The sequence below is a fragment of the Vanessa tameamea genome, chromosome 26 (genome assembly GCF_037043105.1).
Source record: "Vanessa tameamea isolate UH-Manoa-2023 chromosome 26, ilVanTame1 primary haplotype, whole genome shotgun sequence".
Taxonomy (NCBI): Eukaryota; Metazoa; Arthropoda; class Insecta; order Lepidoptera; family Nymphalidae; genus Vanessa; species Vanessa tameamea.
Window position 1 is genome coordinate 224791 of NC_087334.1, and position 26703 is coordinate 251493.

Consider the following 26703-nt stretch of genomic DNA (forward strand, 5'->3'; position numbering starts at 1 on the left):
TCAATCTTGCTTCAAACTAAATTTCATCAATTTCGGTTCAGTGGTTTGGCCGTGAAACAGACAGACAGAGTTACTTTCGCATTTGTAATATTATAGATTTAGCTTGCATAGTATTTACTGCTTCTATTTCAATTGTTTAAGGAAGGCAAGGCAGACAAGGTAGGCTATATGAGTAACCCATTTAGAGGAGTCTGGACAAAGACCTACCAAAAATATTTGGCAATTCATTATTTTTTTGGCCATTGCTCATACACATTCGCGCTGTAAGAAATATAAACTATTACTTTCATCGCAACTGCGCCAGTAGCCTAGGGAACTAAGATGTTATGTCCCTTGTACCTGTAGTTACACTGGATCATTGCTGTTTGCCGGTAAAATATCTGATGAGCGAGTGGTTCCTACCCAAGATTGCTTGACTTGCACAAAACCACCCACCACCATACACCTAGTAAAGATAAGTGTTAGTACAACGCCAAGATGTCCTTTTATTTTTGTAAAATATCCTTTCCATCTTTCATAATTTTACACGGTTGCCTTACCCTTAAAAGGATTTATTAAACATTTTCATATAGAACTTGTCGTTTTTGAGATTGAATTGTTTTAATGACTCTTCAGCTTTATGTGTATAGATTTAGTGAGTATATTTGTTTGCAATTAGCAGCCTACAATTAACAAGCAGACTGACGGATTACCTAATTATACTTGACAGGATCGATTGCAATGGTTCATTAATTTAAGAAACTAAATATGGCAACATTACGCAAGATAATCTATCAGAAGAAAGAACTCTTTTACTAGAGCTGTTGCTAGGCAAATACCGCACACACATACATACATTTGTTTTCGATGTTCGCATTTAGGTGTAAAGTTGGTTTACGTTCGTGAATTCTATATTAGAGACAATTCCATCTTGAATTTTTTTATCATCTGGAAAATTCCGGTTTTTTAATATTAGGTCATCAATTGTATGATGATGATTTTTTTTTTTTGCAATACTGTTTGTATCTTAGTTTTAAAGCAACTCGTCGTCTAAGATAACTCTAGTTTTGCCTAAAACAATTTTAATAACTTCCATATCGGTAAATGTCATACAGGAATTATGATGAAAATGATCACATTATGCTAGCTCCTTTGTAAGCGAATTTATTGCACGTGTTGGGATCAATAAATTTTATATATTCAATAATAACGATTAGACTTTCCTCACAAAGACAACTATGGAAAATGGATTTAGAATTATTTATATTAATATCAAATTATATTCATACATTAACAATTAATACAGAAATGAATGTTTCTTTGTTGCGTAGGCATCGCGTATACTTTTCCTCGTTCAGTTCCAAGTGACTCTTTGTTCATCTGTGCTTTACACTTGCGTGAAAGTTTTTCTAGTGGTAAAGGTTTAGTGGTTATTAAATTAAAACGAAATGTTGGTCATTTCGTAGTTCACGTATCTAAATCGCAATGATACGTTAATCAAAATTTAAAATATTTTCGTAATAGACTCGCAATTTTAGACCTATAGAACAATGTTTTTTGTATAACGTAATTAACTATGTATGTACAAATATTTTTTGCTAATCTATTGACTTTCAAATCTATCTATTGCCATTTGGTTTGTAACACATCGGCTGGCTATTGTGAAACGGAACTATTCACGAAGCGCGAACTCGCTCCACCCATTGCGTCATGGTGTATTAACATGAATGTCATTCTATAAGGAGCCTTTTATATTAGTGTTTAGTCCTGTCCTTTGTTTAAGTCTGAGCTTTGTAGTTATGTTGAAACACATGAAACACTTTATACACTTTACGTTTCCTTGTTATTTGATATACTTGTCCATTACATACTTTAAAACTCTGAAATACATATCGACGAAACCTTTATAGCTATTAGTTATTTCAGGCAATATGAAAAAGAATAAGTATTCACTTATTTAATATAATTAGCCGGGTTTCATTAAAAATAGGCGATACCTAAATGACGTCATTTTGTTCGTGCTTCAAGTAATTAATCAAGGAGAGAGGTCGACATAATAATAAAATTCGTTCAATGAGAACGGTCCCTTTGCGAGCGCGGAACGAGCTGAGGTGGTGATTTCTCAAGAAAAAAATTATGGTTTCACTTTTTTTGCGCGTCTGGCTTGTGTCTGGGGCAGAATTATGTCTGCTGCCAATGACCAGCCTTGAACCACTTACATAACGACGCAATCTGACTCTCAGTCCACCTCAGTCGATTTATTTACCATTCTACGCGCTTGCAAATATTAGACAATCTTTTTTGGTTATTACGCTTGTGTTATAGCTATTTGTGTTGCGTAATCTGTTGTAAACGCCTTCAAATATTTGGCCTGCCCGCTCCTCACGTTGAGCGTAGCTCACACTAATTGGATGTAACGGTCAATCCTTTATATGTTCGGTGATGATTCTCATAACGTGCTTTTGTTACCTACTTGTTTTACAACTGTTCCTATGTTATATTGAAGTAATTAAATCTATAAGTCCGTGAGACTTTACTCGGTTTCCTTTTTCTTCGCCAGCTTTGTAGCGCGGGATGTCAAACAGTTTTCCTGCAATATATAATGGTATAAAAATGTTCCATGTAAATGTTTATTCCCCATAACATTATGTTAAAATGAAATCAGTTATTTATAAGCGTCATATAATAATAAGTTCGTTTGGCCTCGAAAGTTGATATTCTTGGAAGAGATAATTCCACATTCACTATAAGTGTTCTTATACTACACGCCTAGCTTTACGTCGCTGACCTAGAATTGTAATTCTTTTAATAGACACATTTTGGGATTTAGGTGAGCATGACGCACATCAAAAGATTTGGGCGTATTCATCGAAATTTATCATAAAAATATATAGAACGGAACAGTTATGCGATAGGCGGCATTACTACTTTATCATAAGTGAAAAGTTGGTCTGACATGGAAAATACATAGTAGCTTCAGAAAGCTGAACAGACAACTAGTTAGCGCCACGAGAACGTAATACGTATAAAACATTGTGCAAGAAAATAATCGATACAAAAACTTGAAATATTAAAACCGATTGCCAACCACAACCGATACTATGAAACACTTGGAATGCTTTTGCGTAATATATTACATTGCTATTGTCTTAACGATTCATTATTTATTCTTCTGTGAGTCAAACTCCTCCACTGACCTGGTTGTCCTGATATGGTCCTGGTGCTACTTCGACAGATTACGATGATGTAAGGGAGTGTTTTAAACGTAGACTTTTAACAAGAGCTTTTTAACAAATACTTTCTTTTTTATTATGCAGATTAGGGCTATTATTAATTGACACGTAAAGATTTATTATGGGAAGGCGATTAAATATTAGCTTATGATATCAGCCAGTCAAGTTGTATTACTTACTTCATTGGACAGTTGAGCTCGAGACAATTGGGTGACTATATCAGTTGAGGTGTACCTAAGCCGCTTTGTATACTATCCTTGTCGCGTGGAATTCGAGTAGAAGCATTCGTCCGTGTACGGTCACACTCCAACTATTGCTCCGATTCGAACTGAAGTGTGTGTGCCGTATAGCCCGATTGTATTCGATTATATTATATAATATATTTAATGCAGGCACTTGACTAGGCGGTTTTGCTTAATTTGCACAGGTATGCCAAGATATCTTCGGATTTACCGATTACTCTACAAAGAGTCAGAACTTTTCCCTGTACAGCAAGTATTTCTTTTAACTATTTCGCATGCATGTAGGCATTATGAGCTGTATACATACGCAGAAGAGACAGAAAAAGCAATGGTATTTGTATTATTTTTTAGTAAACTATAGTAGCGGCACGCTATGATGGCCGTTTTGACGTTTGCCCGCTCATGAAGTTTCGTATTTAATAAATAATTACATCAAAGGAGCAAATTGTTGTTCTTTATTGTCAGTAGTGACGTGCAGTTAGTCATAAAATCTATCGACTGTGATTTCTAAACTACAAATATTAGGGTACCGCGAAGATAACTTTTTTATTTATTTTTTTGCGTAAACGTGTACGTCACACTCTCACACTCGACCTCGTAGTCGGTGTTATATTTGTGTTTTTTTATGTAATGTGTTTATAAAGTTATTCATTCTAATTCCAATTTTTGATTTAAATTGATTTCGTTCGAATATATTACTTAAACTTATTTTATATTTTTTTTATTAAACCTTTTTAATCAGATACTACTTGCAACAAAAACTTGAATTAAATTACTTGCAAAAAAACAAAGATTTGAATATATTATATCGATAATAAATTTACATTTCACATCACTTTTTTAATGTGTCAAAACGGCCATCGTATCTTGCCGCTAGTATAATGACAAAATATGTTATATATAATGACAGTGTCTTAAATTAACCAGGTTACTTTAGTTTATTAATTTTCGATAAAAATGCACGAAAGAAAAGTCATTAATTCAAAATAAAATTCCTAAGATGATTATTTTAAGTAATCAAAAATAAACAATTGCTTATTTGGGGGTGGAGTTTGTCGACAATTGGCATATCAGATAGCATATTCATGGCTTAGACGTTTGGCAAGAAAACAAATTACCATTAAAATTTGACGAATGCTAAAACGTTATTCACAAAAGTATGATGATGTCCTTCTGACGGAAGTTATCCACAGCGGACTATGTCGAGAGGGACGAGCTAACTCCGCAAGACATATCAAGTGCACTAGTGTGGGCGTGAACACGGGATGGAATGGGACGGCAAATCCGACAGGAGTCTCGTGCTATCGGAAAGAGTTTAGGTGAAAACTAACGGCTTTACATATTTCCATACGCTGTGTATACCAGTGTACATTCTTCCAACTTGAACAACCAGACTTCGGGCTGTTATTGAGATGTTTTTGTCAGAAAAACCTAATAACTTATCTGTCCAACCTGGAGTTTGGAATGTCGTTACAATCGAACGACACTTATTTGGTAAAAATTAACTTTTGGCTTAGCATTAATTAATAAGTATATATAAAAAATTAAAATGCGACCGACGGTAATCAGATTAATACTAGGAATCATAGTCTCTAATGAATTTGTAGATTGCTTTTAAAGGTTTCATAAGATAAGATGTAAAATTTTGAGATCGTTAATGTATGCGAGTGTCATTAAACAATGCCTTATTTATTACTTGGTTCAGACATAATAATAGTGTCTTTCAGTGCTTTTGTAGTGTTATTATTTATGTTGTCCGGTTTATCTAACAAAGCGAACAAATAGCCTCGCGTGCTTGGGTATAATGTAAGTTAAGCAGGGCAGAGCTGCACACGCGGCCCGCGGGTCTCAATCGGGTGCATCGCGTTGCGTGCGAGCGTTACGAAAATTTGCCATGTTTTTTTATCTATTCGTTACAGACAACTTTACTTGATGTAAAATTTACATTTTCTACATGTAATCTAACATTAGAGGGTAATGTCTTACTACTTCTACTATAGACTACTGACGGTAAAGCCTCGGTCGGACGGGGTCGATACCGTGCGCTCACTAAGACTTTGTAGCGATACATAGGGTTTGTTACGTAAATATAAAAGATTATGTTATGATTATGTTCTGTGCAAGATATTGTCAATTTGTAACTGAAACAGGCGGCCTCATTGATAGACTCCTGCTACGGACACTTCACTCATTCATTATCTGTCATCTGAACCATGTGAGAAATAAACCAACCAAAATAAAACTTCAAGATCTTATTGTTATAGTTTATTTGTTCATCTTTTATAATGCTACATCATCATCGTTATTTCCAGCTTCCTTCATCCCGATGTTTGACTCCGGTCCGGCTCCGATTCCAATTTCAGAGCCTGCATTTGACATTTTGCGTTCATCTCAAATCACGCTTATTCTGTTGTCGGGTTTACAAAGAAATATTTCTCACATATAATCTTTCTTTCACTCATACACTGTCCACCACACGTGAGATTGGCTGAATATTTTATACAGTTTTTTGAATAGAAAATGATCCGCAATATTGCAATGACCTTTTTCATCTTGTATAACAACTTACTTTCATTACTTGAAAAGATAATGTTAAAATGTAGTAAGTGTTACGGATATGTTTTCAGTAGTTTCGAACCGCAAGCTTATGATATAGACATTGCTTGATTTACGAACTATATTGAGCAGTAACGGTTAGCAGTCAGTATTTGCTGAAACGTTGAAGAATCCAATGCAGCTATGATTTTTAAATGCAAGATACAAGACCAAAAATGTTAGTCGACAAACTACTGATGTAGTCATTACAATCTAAAAAAGGAATAGACTACAGATCTATTGAATGCTAAGTTTAAGATTTATGTGTGTTATACCTAATATATTTTATTAAATTATGTTTGTACATAAAAGCTACAATCGTTTTATTTAAACCTGCTTAGTATATATGTGTGTGTGTTTATGGTTTACTTATTATTTGCATATTTTTTCCAGAATATCATGGTCAAGGCATGGACGCGGGTGGGAATAATTTTGACTCCGGTAAGTACGATGGATTTTTATAATACTTGTTGATTTTTCTATGACCAGTTACCGGTGTCGCGATTTCGTCGAATTACGTCAATTTATAAACAAACAATCACAAGGTAAAACGTTTTTTATATATTGTTCGATGTTTTAAAATAACGTTTTTTTTAAAGTTTGTTTCAATTCAATCAATGTTGATTTTTTTAAGTAAGGAATGTTTGTTAGTAGTGTTGATGTATGAATTAATTTTTGCACGTATTTTTTTTTCGATAGGTTCTTGTCTGTAATGTTTTATAAAAAATACCGGCTAAAAATGTAAGTTATTTTTCTTGTTAATGAAATATAATTTGCGTAGGGGAATACGTAAAAAGGATATAAGAGATTTTTCTAACTCGACTTTCTCCTATAATGGAATTATTGCAAGACCGAGTCATGCTAAGTATCAAAGTAGTTGCATATATAAAGATAATTCAATGGAGATCATTTATGTACTTATCAAAAGTTTATTTAATGTAAAATGAAACATAGAAAATGTTCTAAATTGTATTGAGCAAATTCAATGATCGTTTTGAGTCGTGTACTTTTGGACATTCCAAATTTTTTATTATTGAAGATTTGAGTAAATACTTTGAGCCTACTCAGTATATTATACATATTTATTTAAAGTAGAGATACAATTGCAATTTAGCTCGTACAATAGATGTGCAGACCTATTTATAAATTCAAATCATATGTTAAAAATTATTAATAAATAAGGCATATTATACACAAGATTATATACAATAAAAAAGCGTGGAGCTAATACTTGTTGAGTTTCAGGAAAGATATATTATCTTTTATTGTATTTAAACAGACATACCTTTGTATTGCGAATGTTGGAAAAGAGTAACTACTGAATTTCTTGTCGGTTCTTCAGAGTAGAATCTACATTCCGAACGGGTAGTAGTTTTACATTTAATACAATTCTGTAAAATGACGATTCAAAAGAGCTTGCAAAAGCCTACTCGAATAAAGTGTCTTTTGGTACCTTTAAGGCACCTGACTTGGTATGACGTAATCGTTAATATTACAAGCAACCGCAAACAACTCTTAAAAATGTATATATAAGTTAGTTTTATACAAAAGCCTGTTTAGCGAACAAACAGGAGTTTTTGGATTATTGTTGTATTTGGTTTGTAAGAGGTTTGATATCCATAACGGCTAGAGGCAAAGATGTCTATCTAAATAAAACATTTTAGGTATATTTGAAACAAACGTGTCTGGCGACGTGACAGTCTAAGAATTTGTGTTTACTTCCTTGTTCATACCATCAGAGCGCAATTTCTTGGTTAATTGAAAAAAAAAATACGATAAATTAGTAGGTAGTATTATTAATTTGCATTTTTTTGTGAATATTAATTCATAGTGGCCTGCATATGAATGTTTTGTTTTGATTAAAGTATAAAAAAAAATATATTGGAAAATACTTTCAATGTAATAGCAATAAAGGTGCGGCACATTTATTCCGAAGCGTGTTGGAACTGTAGCGTGGATTCCAGCGGGCAGACTCGAATAGTGATGTATTAAATATGGTTTTCTTTAGGAATCATGACCGAGCGGTCAGGGAAAGATGTTACCGAAAGTTTTAAAGGAAAGACAAGACACAAATATATGGAACATTTAATGGTTAGTGGTCATAGGCGTCCGTCACACGCGCATGCAGTCAGTTACGTGATTGTTGGAATTATATCAACATTATTCGCTTCTTCCGACTGATCGTCCTTCCAATTTTAGAGTGAATAAACGTTACTCGAGATACTATAGATGTTCATGAAAATAAACCTTGTGTAAAGTACTGTAAGGCGAAGGATTGTTAAGAGAAAATTTTCATATCCATAAAACGTATTAGCTAAAATTTAGAACTAGTAAGATACGATTTGGTAACTTTTTATTTGGTGGAAGCTGGCTTTGTGTAAGCCCGTCGGAGTAGATACTACCCACTCATCAGATATTCTGCGATCAAACTGCTGTTCGATAAGTATTGCTATACTTACATTTAGTATAGCTGTGTTCCGGTTGGAATGGTGAGTGAGCTATTGTAAATACAGGCACAAGGGACATAACATCATAGCTTCCAAGGTTGGTTTTTGCGATGTAAGGAATGATTAATATACTTAAATGATGACTGATGGATGCATGACCGAAAAAAATCAAAAACTTCCACATATTTATCAATCAATTTTCGTAAACACGTCAGGCTTAACATTCTACTGTATAGTGATCATCTTCTAATGGACGTTACAGAGACGTTAGTAACGCTAAGCCATTTGGTAATTTTATAGTTTGTTAGGGGCGTTTAATTTTTACTGCAACTGATTACTTTGAAACTACAATTAATCATATACTGATGGTAGTCTTTTAATGCATGTTAGTTTCATGGATTAAAAGGTGTGTTTTGTCAACATGACTAGACAAATCAATGCAAATACAAAAAGAGGCAAATTGAATCGATAAATTGTCACGTGACGAATGCTACCAGGGAGTAGTATAATGAATAACGACGCCTTGGAATTAGTAGACGTGGGCAAGGGAGGCAGCGGCGCGTGTCTGTCTGTAATGCATTGTAATGCTGTGTAATCGATCGCGATTTCTAATTACGGCTACTCCAGTTTCAACATCACTTGCTCGCTTCGGATGATCGACTAACGATAAAACTTTATAAATTTAATTTATAGACGATAAATGAAAAACAAATACCTCGACACTTAAATAGTATATGATAAAAGAGCGTGGAGTTAATGCTTGTTGACTTCCAGGCAGGAGACATAACATACATATATAATTGTACTAAACTAACATGATTGTATTTTTAGATGTTGAAAAAGAGTAACTACTGAATTTCTTGCCGGTTATTCTCGGTAGAATTTACATTCCGAACCGGTGGTAGCTTTACTTTAAATAGGTTGTTAAATGACGATTCAAAAGTGCTTGTAAAAGCCTACATGAATAAAGTATACTTTGATTTGATTTGATTTTACTTCACATGTTTGTGGAAACAGAAAAAAAAATTACAATAGATAAGTAAAAGCCTGTGTTAATAACAATGACCATCAGATAGCCCTATAACTAAGTATTATTACATTTTAAATTCAAGTATTCATTCACATCAATGTGTAATGTCGGCATATCGAATTAAACATTAAAACCATTTTAATTGGTACCTTAGATTAATATTAAGATATCCACATTGGCTTTTAAATATGTAACAGGTTTCCACGAAATAACTCGATCGCGAATTTTAACATCAAGATAATAGTTTAAATTATAAATAAATACGAATGTTAACGAACTTTAGGCCAAAGACCCTGAGAAGGTACATCATTATTTGAATGATTGTAAAAAAAACTATTGCCAAAAATGTACGATCGGAACGCAAAGAACAACTCGGACCTGAGAATAGCAGGCGATAGACACTCAACAGAAATGCTTTAATTTACTGAGAAGTGTTTCTTGAAAAGCAATGGTGCAATCTACGAGTCATAAATCAGTTGACAAAAGTCACATAACTTTAAGCCTATCTAATGTTAATTAGTTCTCGCAAAAAATGCAAATTATCAGCTGTCACGTGTATACGTGATTGTCAAATATAAAATTAATTACGTTATTTCGACATATCAAATTAAATTGGCCTTGAAGTTTTCACAATGTTCTTATTAGGAAATATTTTTTGCCGAATTATTTGATTTTTTTTTTCTAAATGATTTAAAGATTTGTTAGGTAGGTAACTTAGTTTTTATTCACGTTTTTCGTCGATTATGAAATTGGTTTCTGCATATATATTTGGTACGCCTGTTTTTGGTCGTATAACTTATGAATGACTTGGCCGATTGAGATCATTTTTATGTAATCTTGTTGAGAGTAAGGTTCATAGCTGGTATGCAATGTGTAGCTATATATGTCGACACAACCAATGCGGTCTCATAGGGCTCCAAAAAGGCTTGCTAATCATACCTTGCTTTGCATACTAGTGGTGGCTAGTATGCAAAACTAGGTAGGATCTGCTAGGTTATGTCACGGCAAAAAGACTCATATTCACAATATGGTTACTACCAAATAACAAAATCTAGACTCGGTCAGCGCTGTGAGTTGAGTTATTAAAACGCATATAAAATTAATATAATAGTATCTTACGAAACGTAAAAGCTAGCACTTAGCTGAATCTACAGTTTCGGTATTGAGTCCTACAATGTGTCAATTAGCAAATTTCCTAAGTTTTATGAGACGGGTAAGGATATTCTTGGTCCTGTTTTTGCAGATTGGTTTTATTATGTTATTTTGAAGGCTTACTATTTTCATCGATTAAAATTAGAGTTTTCGGTACCAAGTAATCGCAGGATTGTGTAATTCATAATAAATTCAAGTATCACTTAAGTTTAGAAGATCTTTTATATAACTTTGAGGCAAGACAAGAGCCGAACCTGTATCAGGTCGAGTGATCCTCAAAGTGTATTAAATGTTTTAAGCCGTGTTATGTGAATTTCAAATTTAATTTACCCTGAATATTAAATTGCATACGGGACAAAAGAAAGTCGCTGGTTAGATCCTACTACCTTAAGTTAAGTGTTAGTCACAGTTTTCGCTTAACTGGAGGCTAATGAACGAATATTAGTAAATTATTGAAAAAGAAAATTAATAGTACTTTTCTAATAAATATATATATATATATATATATACATATGACAAGAAAAACCTTTATTTTTGTGTTCAGGTCAACAGCCACAGGAGCAGGAGTTGGCGACAAAAATGTTGCAGATACAGTCAAAGAGATTTTATCTCGACGTGAAGCAGAATCGTCGCGGACGGTTTATCAAAGTTGCAGAGGTAAGTTACTGGTATGATAGTATTATTTAATTGTAATATTTTGTATTCATATATATAATCATTTATTTAAAATTACGACTTCTCATCAAAATTTTTTAAACTACATATAAGGTAATAAACAATATACGGAAAAGTAAATACAATAAGCATAGAGCATGTTACAGCCGATAGAAATGCTTTTTTGGTTTGGCTGTTTTTTTGTTTAACTTGGTTTGTTTTTCCGCTTAAACCTTACTTGTCACTTACTAGACCCACGGTCCGAGATGACGCGGCTCTATTCTATTCCGCCGGAAATCACACGGCACATTATAACTACGTAACATATGCAAAAACAATACAGTTGGACTTTGGATTAATAACTTGAAAACTAATCCTTCTACCGTCGTATTATTATGGTACATTTTAGTTGTAATTTTTCATGTCGGATGTGTGAGATAACGGTATCCATTTGACATTATCTCGTAGTTTTTTCTGAAGTACCTAAACGTTAGCAAATGTAAATTCTATTTTCAATTCAAAAGTTTTAAATTCATTCTGCGTATTGTTTATTACTTGTATGCAAAACGAGTCTCGGTTGAATTTCGGTCATGGCTGATCATGAGGACTAGCGGATTGTGCCAAATAATGTGAACTCTCTATTCCTCTTTTTTGTTAATCCGATGAGACGGTAATCCCACGACCGAAGTGAGATCCAACTTGTTCATGTGCTTTTCGAGGCACAATAATGTAGTATTGATCTTTACTAATATTGTAAATTCGAAAGTAACTCTGCCTGTTACGCTTTCACGGCCAAATCACTATAGGGATTTTGATAAAATTTGGTCTGAGTTAAGCTTGAACCCCAAGGAAAGTGTAGGCTATTTTTTTCTACTTAACACCTGACGACCAAAACTCTAAAACAAGAGTGATGCTGCGGGCGACGACTAGTCACCTAATAACTCTGGAAATTTATGAATCGACAGCCCCTCCATACATACATATATATAATCTGTATCGTGGACTTATACACTTTAATTTTAAAGTTGCATAAAATTTTAAACTATATTAGCAGAGGACCTTGATGGTTTCGGTGTCGCAATTTTATAAAGATCATGCGCTATAATTTTTAAATTGATCGCTTTTAACGAATTTAAGTAAGAATGCGGTCATGGGCTTCTCTTTCTATGACGTTATTTTAATTTGTCCGAACGAAATTATTTTGTGGTGCTGCAAGCTCCGCGACAAGTCTTTGTTTTTTTTTTTGCCGTTTTGTAAGCTAGAGGTATTGAATAAGGTTTTAATTGAAAGCAATCGTTATAATATTATTATTATAACTATATATAGGTATTAGAATATCCCATACCTTTTAGAAGATGTATTTATTGGCATGTTAGCATATATTTTTCTGATTCATTTGCTTTTTTGTAAAGTAAGAAAAACAACAGCTTGTAAAAGTCGTTTCTCTTGAGAGGGTTTAGTGATTATTTCGTTACGTTACTTCAATACGACATAACCTGACTATGTTTTTCCTCACCTTCGCTCGCTGGTGAAATGAATTATAAACACAAATTAAGTGCACGAATAGGAAGTGGTGCTGTTCCTGTATTTAATCCGCATTCTTCGGTTCGGTTTCGGTTAAGCTTTAAGTATTCTGACCATAGGGCAGATTACCTTCCTTAAAAACGGGGAACGTTTTCCCTTGTTGCTGTAAATGTTCATGGGCGGCGGTAATCACTTAACAGCGGATGACTCGCGTCCTCGTGTGCTCGTGCGGCACAAAGGACATATATCTTAGGTTCTAAGGTTGACTGCACATTGACGGTGTATGAATTAGTTAACACTTCTACAGTAATAGTGACTACATATGTGGTGGTGACGTTCCAACAAGTAGTCTATTAAAAAGTAAAAGTAAAATTAGGTTCTGTTTTTTGTAATATTAATCGTAATTTTCGCTTCCATGAATGGAATCCATGATCTGATTGAAGACTATACATATTTGTTGTAGAAGTTTAGATCTGTCAAGCGGATAAAAAAATAAAAATACATTTTTTAATCTCCTTAAAATATCCAGTAAGCTTCGATCGTTCGTAAGTCTTAGAGACTTATTTTGATTTATTTTTATCTTGCTGAATAACGACTTAATTTTTTTTACTATCATTACACATAAAGTCAATAACAAACAGCCCAGTACTAAATATAATTTAAATAATTTATCGGTGTCTTGCAAACATTGCGTTTATCAAGTCGATGTATCCGATTGAATAGAAATGTGAAGCTTCACCGAGGGACGTGAGTTCTAGTCCAATTGATTATTATAAGTTATTTCGTGCTCGGCATTGAAGAGAAACATTTCAGGAAACCTGTATGTTGGATGTAAATCTTACACATGATTTTGTGCCAACCCGCATGTTTGGATATCCTCCAAGAAGATGAGCCCTTAGCCGAACCGTGAAAATGAGGCATTACTTTTACTTTGGCAATTTTTATACTACGTGTAAATACTTTATATGTTTTTTGCCAATAAAAGAACATAGTACCTAAGCTGAGGTTATGGTCCTGGTATTGCAGGAAATTGAAGGAACGCCATTGTTGTTTTATTCTTTTGTAACGTCGAGAAGTGAGAAACTGCGGCAGAGCTCCGTAGACATTTTGATTTACATCACGGCGTTGACGGTATATTGTGAAATGGAAATCAGCATCGACAATTTCATAATTTATTAAAATAAAAAGTTCTCAGAAACTAGTTATGACTGCTCGTCTGCGCCTCGTATGTGTTGCCTTATATAAAGAAGATCTAAATTAAAAATAGTCTCTTAAAACAGGTTGGTCTTAATTTATATTACAGTCATATAAATTTACGAAGTTTGCGACTGATGTTACGTGAAAGATAACGCACGCTGATGCAACAGATATCCAGATAACTAAACGGTCGGTACATGTCATAATCGTTCGTTATCTGTTTTACGCTCAGTCGGTGTTTTTTAAATTAATTATAATAACTAGGCGTGGCTAATGGATCATCTGATGGTAAGTGTCACCGCTGCCAATAGACATCTACGCCGTAAGAATAACCATCCGTGACATAGGCAATTTGCCATTAGTGGTACCTACACGGGGTGGACTTGCACACTTTGCCTCGCACCGAGTAAATAGTTTGTTAGTGTTACACGGTTGGCAGGAGGCTACTAATACGTCGCAGCGATCAAATTTAACGGAAATATTACATTAGTAGCCCAATAGTTAGAACAGGTGAATCTTAGCTTAAGATTTTAAATGTTGAAAAAGAATAACTACGGAGTTTCTTGCCGGTTCTTCTCGGTAGAATCTACATTCCGAACCGGTGGTAGTTTCACTTAATATAGTTTGTAAAATGGCGATTTAAAAGAGCATGTAAAAGTCTACTTGAATAAAGTATATTTTGATTATATCATATCGGGCTAGTAGGAGTAGTTATACTTCATCTCGTTCGGAGTTGAAAGAAAATGTCGCATTCCTTGCCTTTTCCTTTTCCTTTTCCTTTACCGGTATGTGTCAGGTGAAAATCTGTCAAATGTGGATCGACCCGTCTCGAAGCTGCGCGGCGGGAGCTTCAAACCTCCTCCTCAAAACAGAAGAGGCCACTTAGTGATATTGCAATTGCAAGTTCAGTCAATTGTCTCAATTTCGTACAATATAACTGACCTATTTCCGTTACATTGAGATTTAACTTCACGTCAGTGAAATCTATACTCTGTACAAATAAATACAATTGAAATGTCTGTCTGTGGATTCATACCAACTATTTTGTTTTTGGTTTGTATGTATGTATAGTCTATTTTAAAGGCAGAAAGGCGAGAGAAAAATAAAGGCTACTTTGATTGACATATTCTATACGTTTTTCTATAAGCTCTGCTGTAATATGCACGACAAGCCGTTTTCGATTGATGTGTCTTTATTTACAATAAACCACTTCACTAATTATATCCACTTTAATTTTACTTTAAAATTGTCGATTGCAACATTGCTGAGATTCAAAACGACAGTTTTTCACGGATCCGTGAATACCGTAGATTATTTAAGACATCGACCAATGATGTCATGTCAAATCGAGGCTAAAGTTGTTTATTTATTTGAACCTACAATTCGTACTATCGGAAGTCGACTATTTTCTGCATTTTTCAACATACCTAATCGGAGTTGTTACACCTCTAATAATATTATAACATTTTAGGTTATTTTATTATTATTGTTCAATTTTACGTACAAATTCAAAGCTAGTAGGTAAAACTGTAGTGCACAATTAGTCCTAATTTAATTTTTGTTTTTGAACAATTTAACTATTGTAATTAGCGGAACCGTTTGATCGTGACCCTCTCTAATGTAACTAATATGTAGCTACTACTGACAAATAGGCGACCAATCAAAACACGATATGCTTAATGCCTAGTGTTGTCACTATTGATAATTTAATTATGGCTGTTTATATTTCATCACGAAATGTGTCCAGTGCATTTATAATTAATTGTGATTAGTCAATGACGTTGTGTGAAATTCTGGCAATTGACTAAACACGGCATTTTAATATCTGGCTAAACATTAATAACATTCATATTGTATATTATTTCAACGATTCGTAAAATTGTATACAATTGCAACATTACTAGTTAATTTTTATGATGTAGTTTTGACAGTAATCGTTAATAGTTATGATCGTTGGATTTGCACCGAGTGTGGTGTCGTTGTCGTACATTTGGTATAAATAAATATTATTTAGAAAGAAAGAAAGAAAAGTTTATTTAGGAACCGGCAATAGAAAAACAAACCTGACAAAAAATCATAAAAGTTTAACAAAGTACCTATACACTATTTAATCAAAAAATATTATTCGGTAAGCAATGACAGCAGTTCCAAAACCCAACGCAGATTTTCCATAGTACCCTAAGATGCTATAGTGGACTGTGACAGTCTACTGTGCTACTATAAATACTTAAATATAAAATAACAAAAGTAGTAAATATTAATGGTAATATTTACTAACTCATTGCTAGCGAATTCATTTCGGCTGCAATTTGCTAATATAAGAATCATAATTAGTCTCCAGCACTCAAACGATTTCATAGCAAATCGCTTTGATATTCATCCACAAACCCATAATCTAAGTAAGTATTCTAATGTAAGCATGTTGTAAGGTAGTTGGAAAATTTGTCATGTTACAATAACTGATAATTTTTTTGTTGTAATGTAGATCGGCGCAGACGGGCGCCGCAGTCAGATCTTCCTGGCGATGTCGACGGCGGCGGAGTTCCGCGACCACTTGTCCAGTTTCAGCGATTTCTACTCGTCACTCGGGCCGCCCAACCCCGAGAGCGTTCCCGACGACGGCAAGCTCAAGTCTGAGATGATGCTCAAGGTAAGAGTTGAGATTAATAGTCGAGACATAGGATTTTAAATATTCTTGGTTTTCGTTAAACGTTACATTGTATAACGCAAGGTCGCTTACCGCTGTCTGTTCCTGTGTTATTCGATGCGTTTCTTTTAATAGATAGAGTGATTCAAGGAAAGGTTAGGAAGGATTATATGTATGTATTTATGCACAATGTAGTAGAGAAACAGTGATCATCGCGGAGGTTTCTAATGTGACGTCGTAAATGAACACATTTTATTTGCATACGCTATCTGAGCCCTACGAGATAGGTTAAAATATCTACAGTGTTGTAGATATTTTGTAAACCTTAAAAAGGTCTACAGAAAAGTCCGCGATGGTATATGTCTATCTCTTAGGGATAACCCACAATAACCATTTTTTATCCTTCACTTTTTACGAGATTAATGGTTTATTTTCGAAGCGAGTTTAAGCAATACAGCATTAATCCTTATCCAATTAAGTACCTCAAATACATTGTGCATTTAATATAGATCAATATGGCCCTTTCCAGCATGTAATTTAAATGAATATTTTCGAAGATATTACAGATTTAAAACGCAGGGACACAGCGGTTTGTATATAAAGTCATACTGTAGCATATTACCAGTAGCCGAGATAACTATGGCACTGATGATACTATAGAAGAATTTGCTCGAACATTTTAGTCATTATTTTAGCTCGTAAATATACTTACCTCTTTCTTCAACTTGAATGTATTCTTTAGTCTGGAGAATATTATATAATTTCGTGGTGCAGGTTAAGACTTAAGACCTGGGTACAGCTAACAAAAAATGTATCTCGACGCTTAACGTGTGGTGTGGTGGCGTGGCCGCAGGACAACCGGCGGTACTACCTGGACCTGAAGGAGAACTCCCGCGGGCGCTTCCTGCGCGTGTCGCAGACCATCACGCGCGGCGGGCCGCGCTCGCAGGTGGCGCTGCCGGCGCAGGGCATGATCGAGTTCCGCGACGCGCTCACCGACCTGCTCGACGACTTCGGCACCGACGACGGCGGGTCCGTGCGCGCACTCCTCGCTATTGCTCACCCTCCCCCTGGGTCACTTGTGCTCCCCTGTACATGTGCCGGATCCTTATGTTTCCTCTTGCACGTTCTCAACACCACAGCACACTCTGCAGACATGACGAGAAACAAACAACACGTGCTCTAACTATTTACTATTCTATAAAATCATGTCATCGCTCTGCATTTGCCAATAATTAGTCTTTATATCCGCGGCTTTCGATGGCAAAGTCAAAACTAAAACTTAATTATAAATTATACACATGCATAAGTCGTAGACATAATTGCAAATATTTTTAGAAACTAGCCATTTGACATGGAACGCCTTTGTGCGACCGTTCAATATACTGAGATCTGTTGGTCTTTATGTCGACCCATTGAACATGTAGCGCGAGTGAACACGAGTGTGTATTGATCAGATTCAAGGGCGAGTTGCCCGAGGGGCGCCACCTGCGCGTCGACAACAAGAACTTCTACTTCGACATCGGGCAGAACAACCGTGGCATCTACATGAAAGTCAGCGAGGTGGTACCATCGTTGCAAGTAATTGTGATACGCCACAACATTCACTATTGCATGACATTACAGTTAACCATTTCGTGACCATTTTAGTTCTCCCCGCACGATCTGAGTTGCCATCTTGAATTATTCGAAGATGTTTATATGTTTGTTTGAAATTTTATTTCTTTTAAAATTAGATTTTATTTTATGATAAATTTAATCTGGGCACCATGACGTTTTCTTTGTAATTCGTTTGTACGTTGATTTAGACAATTGCCATTTGAACTTTTGTTGAATATTTACAAAATGATTTGCCTTCTGTAAGACTTCTATAGAATTCGACACGTGTATGCGACTGACATTTTGTACGCAACTATATTTGTAATTATCGAAAAACAAGTAATGATAACTTGAAGTTTAATAAATTATTTTATTTCGAGAAAATGTAGGTTCAATAATAAAAAAGCAAGCCACCTGATGATACCACCGCCACCGCCCATAGGCATGGGTCATTCATTAATCATCCCTTATGTGGTCAATGCACCGCTAACCTTGAGAACTCTGATGGTCGTTGTGACCAGTGGTACCGGCTCGCTCACCCTTCAAACCGGAATACAAAAATACTCATCATCTTCCTGCCCTTAACCCAATTTTATTTGGGGTCGGCGCAGCATGTCTTCTTCCATACTTCTGTGTCTGACGTCATCTCACAGGTAACAAAAATACTAAGTGTTGCTATTTGGCCACAGAATGTGGGTGGTGAGCGGTACCTACCCCGATATATCTATATAATAGGCACGGACAAAACAGCTGAGTTACCCTTTCGTCAGTACCCTGGGTTTGTTATCTCACTGTGCACGTAATTAGTCGTATTAATCAGTAGTCAGTGCTCAGGGCGTCAAATGCCATCAACCACTGTTTTTGTTGAGTGTCGTGATGTCGACAATCGCTTCGATCGTCTCAAGCAGACGATCGATGTTCTCATCGCTCGAAACGACAGATACGAAAACTTCGACAACTGCAAGCCCTGGTATAGCGAACCGGGTAGACGGGGCGGTTATTCGGTGATTATTTATTCAGCGCAATAAATTTGTTCAATGTCATTTGCGGATAACGCTTTGTTTGTTAATTGTAAAATAGTTGCGTACAATTTTGTTTCTATTAGCTTGAACTCTAGTTATTTATTTTTTATGATTTATTAATTATTAAGTCGATGACGTGATGCGAGTGATTGAATCGTTCTAATTCTCGAACACAAAATATAACAATTTTTGATTATTTTTGTATTGAGTAAAGTTTGTGTCGAAATAGCTTTGTCGTAATTCGATCGCCGCATTATTTCTTCATGATTATGGTAAAATGCGAGCAGCCCTCGAACATCCCACGGATGGACTAAGATTTATCCCACTACGCTGCAACATCCTGTGTTTACCGTATTTTGGCATCTTTTTATAATTCTGTCAGCAGTATCATCTGATACGTTCTGGTTTCTACGCGATGCTTTCCCTCGCCGAGCACGAAGTTATATTACAGACACAAATCAAGCACAGAAGTGAGCGGCACTTGTCCGCGTCTGATCTCATAAACATCGGCTCAGATTAACGTGTTTTCTGCCGCAACACACCGCATACAACACCACTTAGCGTTTGACGAGTGCGTCGGTCCGCAGGTCAAGAGCAACTTCCGCACCGCCATCACGGTCCCCGAGAAGTGTTGGACGCGCTTCCGGGACATCCTCGCCGACTACTGCGACAAGATGAACCGCGCGCACGCAGAGCCCGCCGACCACCACCAGGTGACCACCCGCGACCACTCGCCGTCCTAGTGGCGGCGATACGTCAGTGGATCTAATCATATTGTAGTATTAGACAAAGAAAAATGTAGCTAGTGGCAACTGGGTAGGTCATCACCCCTTATCACGGGCACCGATCGTCAGACGATATGCTACCAACCGGGTCAACGAAAACGTTACGCCCCCCGTGCGCGTGATTCAGTAATCACGGGCACGTATTACGTAACGTTCACGGTGACCTCTCTCACTCGCTCGTCGGATTGGAATCCGACTTTACGAAGAAATATTTACTATATTATAGATATTTTAAAAGTAGGTAGAGGTTTTTTTAATAGCGTAGGAGGATTCGCAAATGGGCCGCCTGGTAGTAAACGGTCACCGCTGCCAATAGACATAGGCATTTTTTTACCGATTCCTTCCGTCGCCGGTGCGCCACCGGCCTCGGCAACGGGGGTGGGTGTCCACCGTACCTAGTACTAGACCTAAGAGCGCCCGAGAGGCCGTGAGTAACACGCACTTCCGTCCCGTTGCAGCCCGGCGCCGCGCCGCCCGCCGCGCGCGCCGCCAGCGCGCAGCCCGCACGCGACGTACGTACGCACGCACACGCACACGCACACGCACACGCACGCACGCACGCACACGCGCGGCCCGGGTTCGAGCCCCGCCGCCGTCGCACTCCCGACCTGTGATGGGGGAGGGGGGAGATCCCATGGAGCTTGCTAGTTTTTGTTTTATATTAGCAGCCGTGCTGGAAGTTCACTTGAGATATCATCCGTAAATATGGCAAATTAATGTGACATTTCAATCGAGCTATCGACCGTAAAGAATCGATCCACTCGATTTGAACTTTACGCTCGATAGATAAACTAATGGTATTTTTTTAATTTCATCTCATATAGACTCAGTTGTTTCACTCGACATGTTCTGAGGCAGCTTGTGGCCTGAAAGTAACTTTGAGGTACTGTTTCAGACTAACGCTCCCGTCGCGTCCCTCTGCCCGCAGGAGGCGTTCTCGGGCAGCGCGCCTCGGATTTGATGCGTCCCGCAGTGACGCTACCCCACTGTACATAGCCTGCCCTACACGTACGGCCCGCGGGCCCCGCGGGCCCCCCGGCCCCGCCCCTAGCTCCGCCGCGACCGCCTCGCCCGCTCAGTAGTCGGTCCGTCTGTCGCTCTGTCCGGGTGCTCACAAGCGTGTGACTCCCGCGCCGCCCGCCCCGGCCGGCCCGGCGGGCGGCGCGATCGAATCTTTAGGTAAGTAGCGCACTGCTGTGATATACTCGTAGGCGAGCGGGGCAGCCGCGGGCGCCTTTCGACCCTCAGATTTAGAGAGAATATAGACTCGTGAGATCGATTGACGCTTCCCAGAGACGGAAATGTCTATAAATATTTTGGAAAAAATTGTTTGAAATTCAAAATTTCGAGTAGTCGTTTCTACGGCCGCGACGAACGCCGCGACGCGAGGCCCGGAGTCGCGGCGCGGCCCGCGGCTGCCCCGCCGGGTAGGTTAAGGGGCGCTTGTGAGCACCCGCGCTGCACCGCGGCCGGGGAGGCTGCGCGAGTGACGTCACCGCGTTCGGGCTCCTCGGCCGCACTCCGAGCGCTCACTGAGATTAGACTGTAAGATGTATCGCCAGCGACGACCTAGCGAGTTATTTGTGTGATCTCATCGACGGATTCCAGGAATGATCCGCTAGCGTACCAGTGAGTAGTTCCAGAGCAAGCGAGCGGCAGGCGAGTGTGCGTGTGTATATATATGCGTGCGAGTGCGTGCGTGTGCGCGTGCGGGCCCCTCACGATATGCATTTTGTTTACTCATCGGAATCGTCGCATCACTCCCCGGGACCTCGCCGTCTTCAGCTTCTCGCTCGGACGAGGCGGACTCGTCTCGACTTTTTGTACACCTCTCGAATTAGTAATAAAAAATATACAAAAACACAGCAAAAAAAGGTCTAGGCCGTTAAGTGTTTTACGATAAGTAGGTACGTAGCCACCTACGACTCGAGTCGGTCTAGGGATAAAGTCGTCACTCGACGCCACTGATACACTAAGGTCGTCGGCGTTATGTTCCCGCGCTTCGCTTCGTGCGGCCTCCGCTGGCCGACCTCGTCAACATCGATATAGTTTAAAGCGTAATGTAAATATAGCGTGTCGCCCTCAGTGTGTTGTTCCTCAGTGAATATTACTTATGAAATGTATATTTATTTTAGCAATAGTCGTACTCGATCATCGAAGTACTGAGTACCGTGTTACGATACTTGAAGTGCACCTCGAGAGAGATATATCATTGTTTTTATATAGATACTCTGTCCCGATAGCAGCTATTATGTACTAGGTTGCCTAGGTTACTCGCCCGTGAAGCCGTAGAGATAATTATATTTTCGGTAGGTTTTTTTAATCTGTGACTTCGGAGGATCGCGATACGCGTTATTTTAACTCCCATTCCGAGATTTTTTCGACGGCATCGTGAGCGTTGAGTCGCGGATACGTATGGCGTATCGTCGTAGGCGACTCGACTCGACTCGACGGACGAACCCGGCGACGGTCCCGAGCCGGTGCCGTCTGAAACGGTCCCCGATTAGGTTAATTTACAGGACATTTTCCCTCGACCCATAAAATAGAGTTGAATAAGTTGGTGACGTCCGATAACGTTAAAATATAGAAAAAAGTAAAAATACATATTTAAATCACTTCTCTATACGAATAAATAATAGTCTATCCGGAGCCGGAGCGGCGCGTCGTGTATCGTAAGTTGGGTAGGGCGGCGGCTGCCGGCACCGGTCGGTGTCGAGTCGCTCGTCTGTACTCAGGGACACTGGCTTAATTTTAACAACAATTTATGGTACAAAATGTAATTTTAGTTCCATAGACGTTTAAGATTTACAGAGTTTATATTTAGAGAAGATCGAGCGATCGCCGTCGGGCGAGGCGAGAGTCTGACCGACGCGTCGGTCGATCGGATATAATTATGAATAATATATGTACGAGGATATGAGATGTTTAACTTAAAGTTAATGTTAAAATAGTATCTACGTCGTGAAGCTAGTTAACGCGTGAGTCAAATACGTCGGCGACGGGCAGCAGTGTGCGTGGTGGGTGACGCTCGGGAACTGTTCTGTGGCCGGCGCCGAGTGCTCGAAGCTGCCTCCTGTGATACCTCGTCTCGTCTCTTACTCGCATCGCTTTACTGGGAACTGGTTCTCGCGAGATCTCCGCGGAGATATAGCTAGAGGGATCTGTAGAGATGAAATGAGCCTTTTAATCGAGAAACGACTTACCGGCAACCGTATTTTCCTTTAAAAATATTCTCATTTTCCACTTTTATTAACAGATTTTAATAAGGCCTCATTCTCTGAACAAATATGTCTCGACGAACTCTCTTACTCAGATGCGACCGGATACCGAGATCTCGCTGGATCCACTTCTAATAATTCATTGCGGCTCGCAAAGTCTACGTCCTCATTTACGTCCCCAAATTGTTTTGTAACGGCTCCGCACGGCCACCGACGACCTCTACGAGACCGAACGTGGTCGACGTTCACGTTCCATACATTCTATTGACAGAAACTGTTATTACGTTTCAATTTAATTTAGTGCGCTCGAAATAGTGCAACCCCAAATAAATGTAGCTCTCTGCTAGAGTCGATGCCGGTCTGTGCGAACGCACCGTAGTCGTCCGAGCACGAGACTCTGCGAGCCGCCGCCGGCCGGCGGGTGTGTGCAGTGATAGTCAATTATTATAATATTCATTAACATTCGCTTCGTCGACGTCAGACTAACGAGTGATAAGATTTTAATCAAAAGAGAAAATATTTACACAACAGATGAAATCGTTTTGGAAATGAAGAACAGATTATACAGTACGAGTTATTTTGGATGAATGCGAACGGTGACGTCCCCCAAACATACCCCCCCCCCCACCGGGCGCTCGCGTGTGACGTCGACGAGCCGCCGCTCCGCTCCCCGCGTTACATACATAGCACGTAATAGATACTGATCGATACTGGAAAATAAAGAAAAAATAATAAAAAGATTCAGAGTTATAATAATAGTACGTTAGTTTTAATTATATTTCTGATATTGATTGATGTTTTGCTAAAAGATAATTTATCTGTGCGTTACGTTTGGTCGTTATGTCGCGCAGCGTGCGAGTCGCGGCAGCCCGGCCGGTCCTATTTGTTCACATTTTAAATAATATAAGAAATATCTATATTCATATACGCCTATCAGTTATCACCGTCTTGTCCATTGTTTTAACGAAGTTCGATGTTGTTCGACACATAGAAGATATATTTCCGATCAGGCCACGTCATTCACCGATCGCCAGCCACTACGAGTGACCTCAGTGTCGATTCGATTACATTTAAGCAATACCAGTACCTGAAAATGATAGATATGAAAAATATAATAAACGGTAACGTTGGCTAGATTCAAAACTGGAAGTAGAACGGTGTTGAGCATTCGCGCAGGATAGTTCGCAGGAACCATTGTCGTGAGGTTAGTTACTTGATTTGAGTTCTCGTCGTTAAATCATCCGATTGGCCGAACGAGCGGGCACAGTTCCGGCAACGCGACGGCACTCCGCGACGCGCCGCCGTCCGCCTCGGAGCTGCCGTCGGCCGGTCGCCGAGACTGAAGTGTGGGAGCACAGCTTAGGGTAAACGGTTGAAGGGATCACATGCGAGGTGATAAGAGTTAGCCGTAGGGGCGAAACGACTAAACTGAGATTGCTCGCCTGTACAGTTGTGTCGGAGTACGCTTACGGACCTGCCGTCGTCGCCGCGGTGACCTCCGAACGGGGGTACAGGCACCCGTGTAGCGTCCAGGAGGTGCAGGTTGAGCGCAAGTGAGGTGCAGTCTGTCTTAATAATTGATAACATCAGTGTATAATTTGTTAGTAAGTGCTAAGTGTGTATAGATCGGGAGTTTTATACCCGTCGCGTGCGCGTGATCACGCCACGGGGGATAGTATAATATCATGGATGTGGAGGTAAAGGTGAACGAATACTGCCAATCGATTGTAGTTTATATTAAATAATGGATAATGATTTGTAGACTTAAACGATTTCGAAATATTGTGTCCTAAATATTTCATATTTTATGTATAGTATCTGTATTTGCGGTGATCCGGTCATTGCCGATTAGCTGCGACTGCTCATGACGAATGCGTTCTACTGGGACGTGACCGGTTACCATGTAAATGTTTTCCTTAGGGTGAGGACGATGGATACAAACTGTGTTCTGTAGTGTACCGAGCGACAGGGCGTTGTCTAGATAGGTTTGCACTTGACGCGACGGCCATCTTGTGCTCCGAGCGAGTATTGCTTCAGTCGCCATTTTGATGATCGTTGAGCCGGAGCGTAAAATGGCCGCCGCGATAATTAGGCGTGAACTATGTTCGCGAAAAGCTAAATTGTAAAAAAAAAATAGAATGCAATATAATTTGTGGTGTAAGGAATGGAGATGACGGCATATTGGGTGTTGTGTATGGAGAGGGCGTTGATATTTCGTGATATTGGATGGCAGACTATGGTTATCTTAAAGACTTTTGAAATAGTTTTTGTTCCATCGAGTTTGGTTTTCTCTCTTTGGTAACGCTAAAAGACGAGAGAGCTGTCAATAAAGAGTATAGACTGGGCACCCAATATGTAGAGGAGTAGTTGGTAATTTGATATCGTAATGTACGGAACTGTGGGACTGACGTGACTCATGTGATGAGGATAAATTTTTTGGACTTTAAAATTATGATTTCAAAATTTTTTAAATCGTGTTTAACACGTGTCGTTTGTCTTGAGACTGGTTCAGTTTGTGTCGGAGCGGGGAAAGGGGAATAAAATAATACAATAATGTTCCATGAGAATGAGCAATACCTTCCGCCACTTTGTACGCTTTTATTCCCCGCTCACCCGCCCCGGGCGCTCTTGTTACGTAATGCGAAACCCCATAAATCTGGATATCCGTCTCTGAGACTAATTTCTATTATCCAGAAACTAGTTGGAACTGTAAGTAAGCGCCTACAGTAGCACTCGCTCTCGATATACAGCTAGAGGTCGTCATATTACGTAGCAAACGCGCCAGTGAGATTTTGTATCCAAAGATTGCAAAGTGTGATGAATTTTCCTATAGGTTTTTAATGTATTATAATGGTATATTATATACTTGTTATTTTCTGTTGTTTGACACTAGCTACTATTGATAATGTTTGGAACATTGAAAGATCTCCCGATCGAATTAATCATTATTAAAGCTGTTATAATTTTGTGTATGTGAGTGAACAGTTTGTAAGGTGGAAGACACTAGAATATTCCTGAAGGACTCACTCGTACTAACATTATTAACGAACATTTTGAAGTAATAGAATTACATTGTTAATTTGAAATTAAGTCGGCGTTTTTGAATTTTTCAGGGGCCAGTGTCTGTCACTTTTTATATTTTACGTATTTATCGGAGTGATAAGGGAAATGTAATCCGCGCACAAATCAGAAATGGCTTTTAGTATCGGGCAATAAAATTGTGGGTCGAACGTTGCAAAGCATTTTCGGCCGTGATTTGTGGGCGGAGAATCTTTTGTATTGGTTAGGAAGGCAGTCAAACTGCGGCGATATGGTGCTTGTGTGTACTTACGATGGATAAACTATATATAATTTCTATATTTCTGAAAATAAATCTTTA

The 26703-nt window shown here is 38.4% G+C and overlaps 1 protein-coding gene across 5 annotated transcripts in view; it reads left to right on the plus strand.

Annotated features, from left to right (window-relative positions):
• Window positions 1-25539, plus strand: part of LOC113404852 (transcriptional activator protein Pur-alpha) — a 28801-nt gene extending 3262 nt beyond the window's left edge. For 2 of the 5 annotated variants that reach the window (XM_026645923.2, XM_026645927.2), the window contains exons 2-9: window positions 6443-6490; window positions 11223-11335; window positions 16539-16703; window positions 17554-17732; window positions 18158-18281; window positions 19909-20034; window positions 20565-20618; window positions 21002-25539. In XM_026645923.2, coding sequence (XP_026501708.1) covers window positions 6443-6490; window positions 11223-11335; window positions 16539-16703; window positions 17554-17732; window positions 18158-18281; window positions 19909-20034; window positions 20565-20618; window positions 21002-21067 — 875 coding nt within the window. In that variant the 3' untranslated portion in view covers window positions 21068-25539. The remainder of the gene's footprint in view (window positions 1-6442; window positions 6491-11222; window positions 11336-16538; window positions 16704-17553; window positions 17733-18157; window positions 18282-19908; window positions 20035-20564; window positions 20619-21001) is intronic. The other 3 variants (XR_010309695.1, XM_026645925.2, XM_026645924.2) reach the window with 3 other exon arrangements.
• Window positions 25540-26703: the final 1164 nt, after the last annotated feature.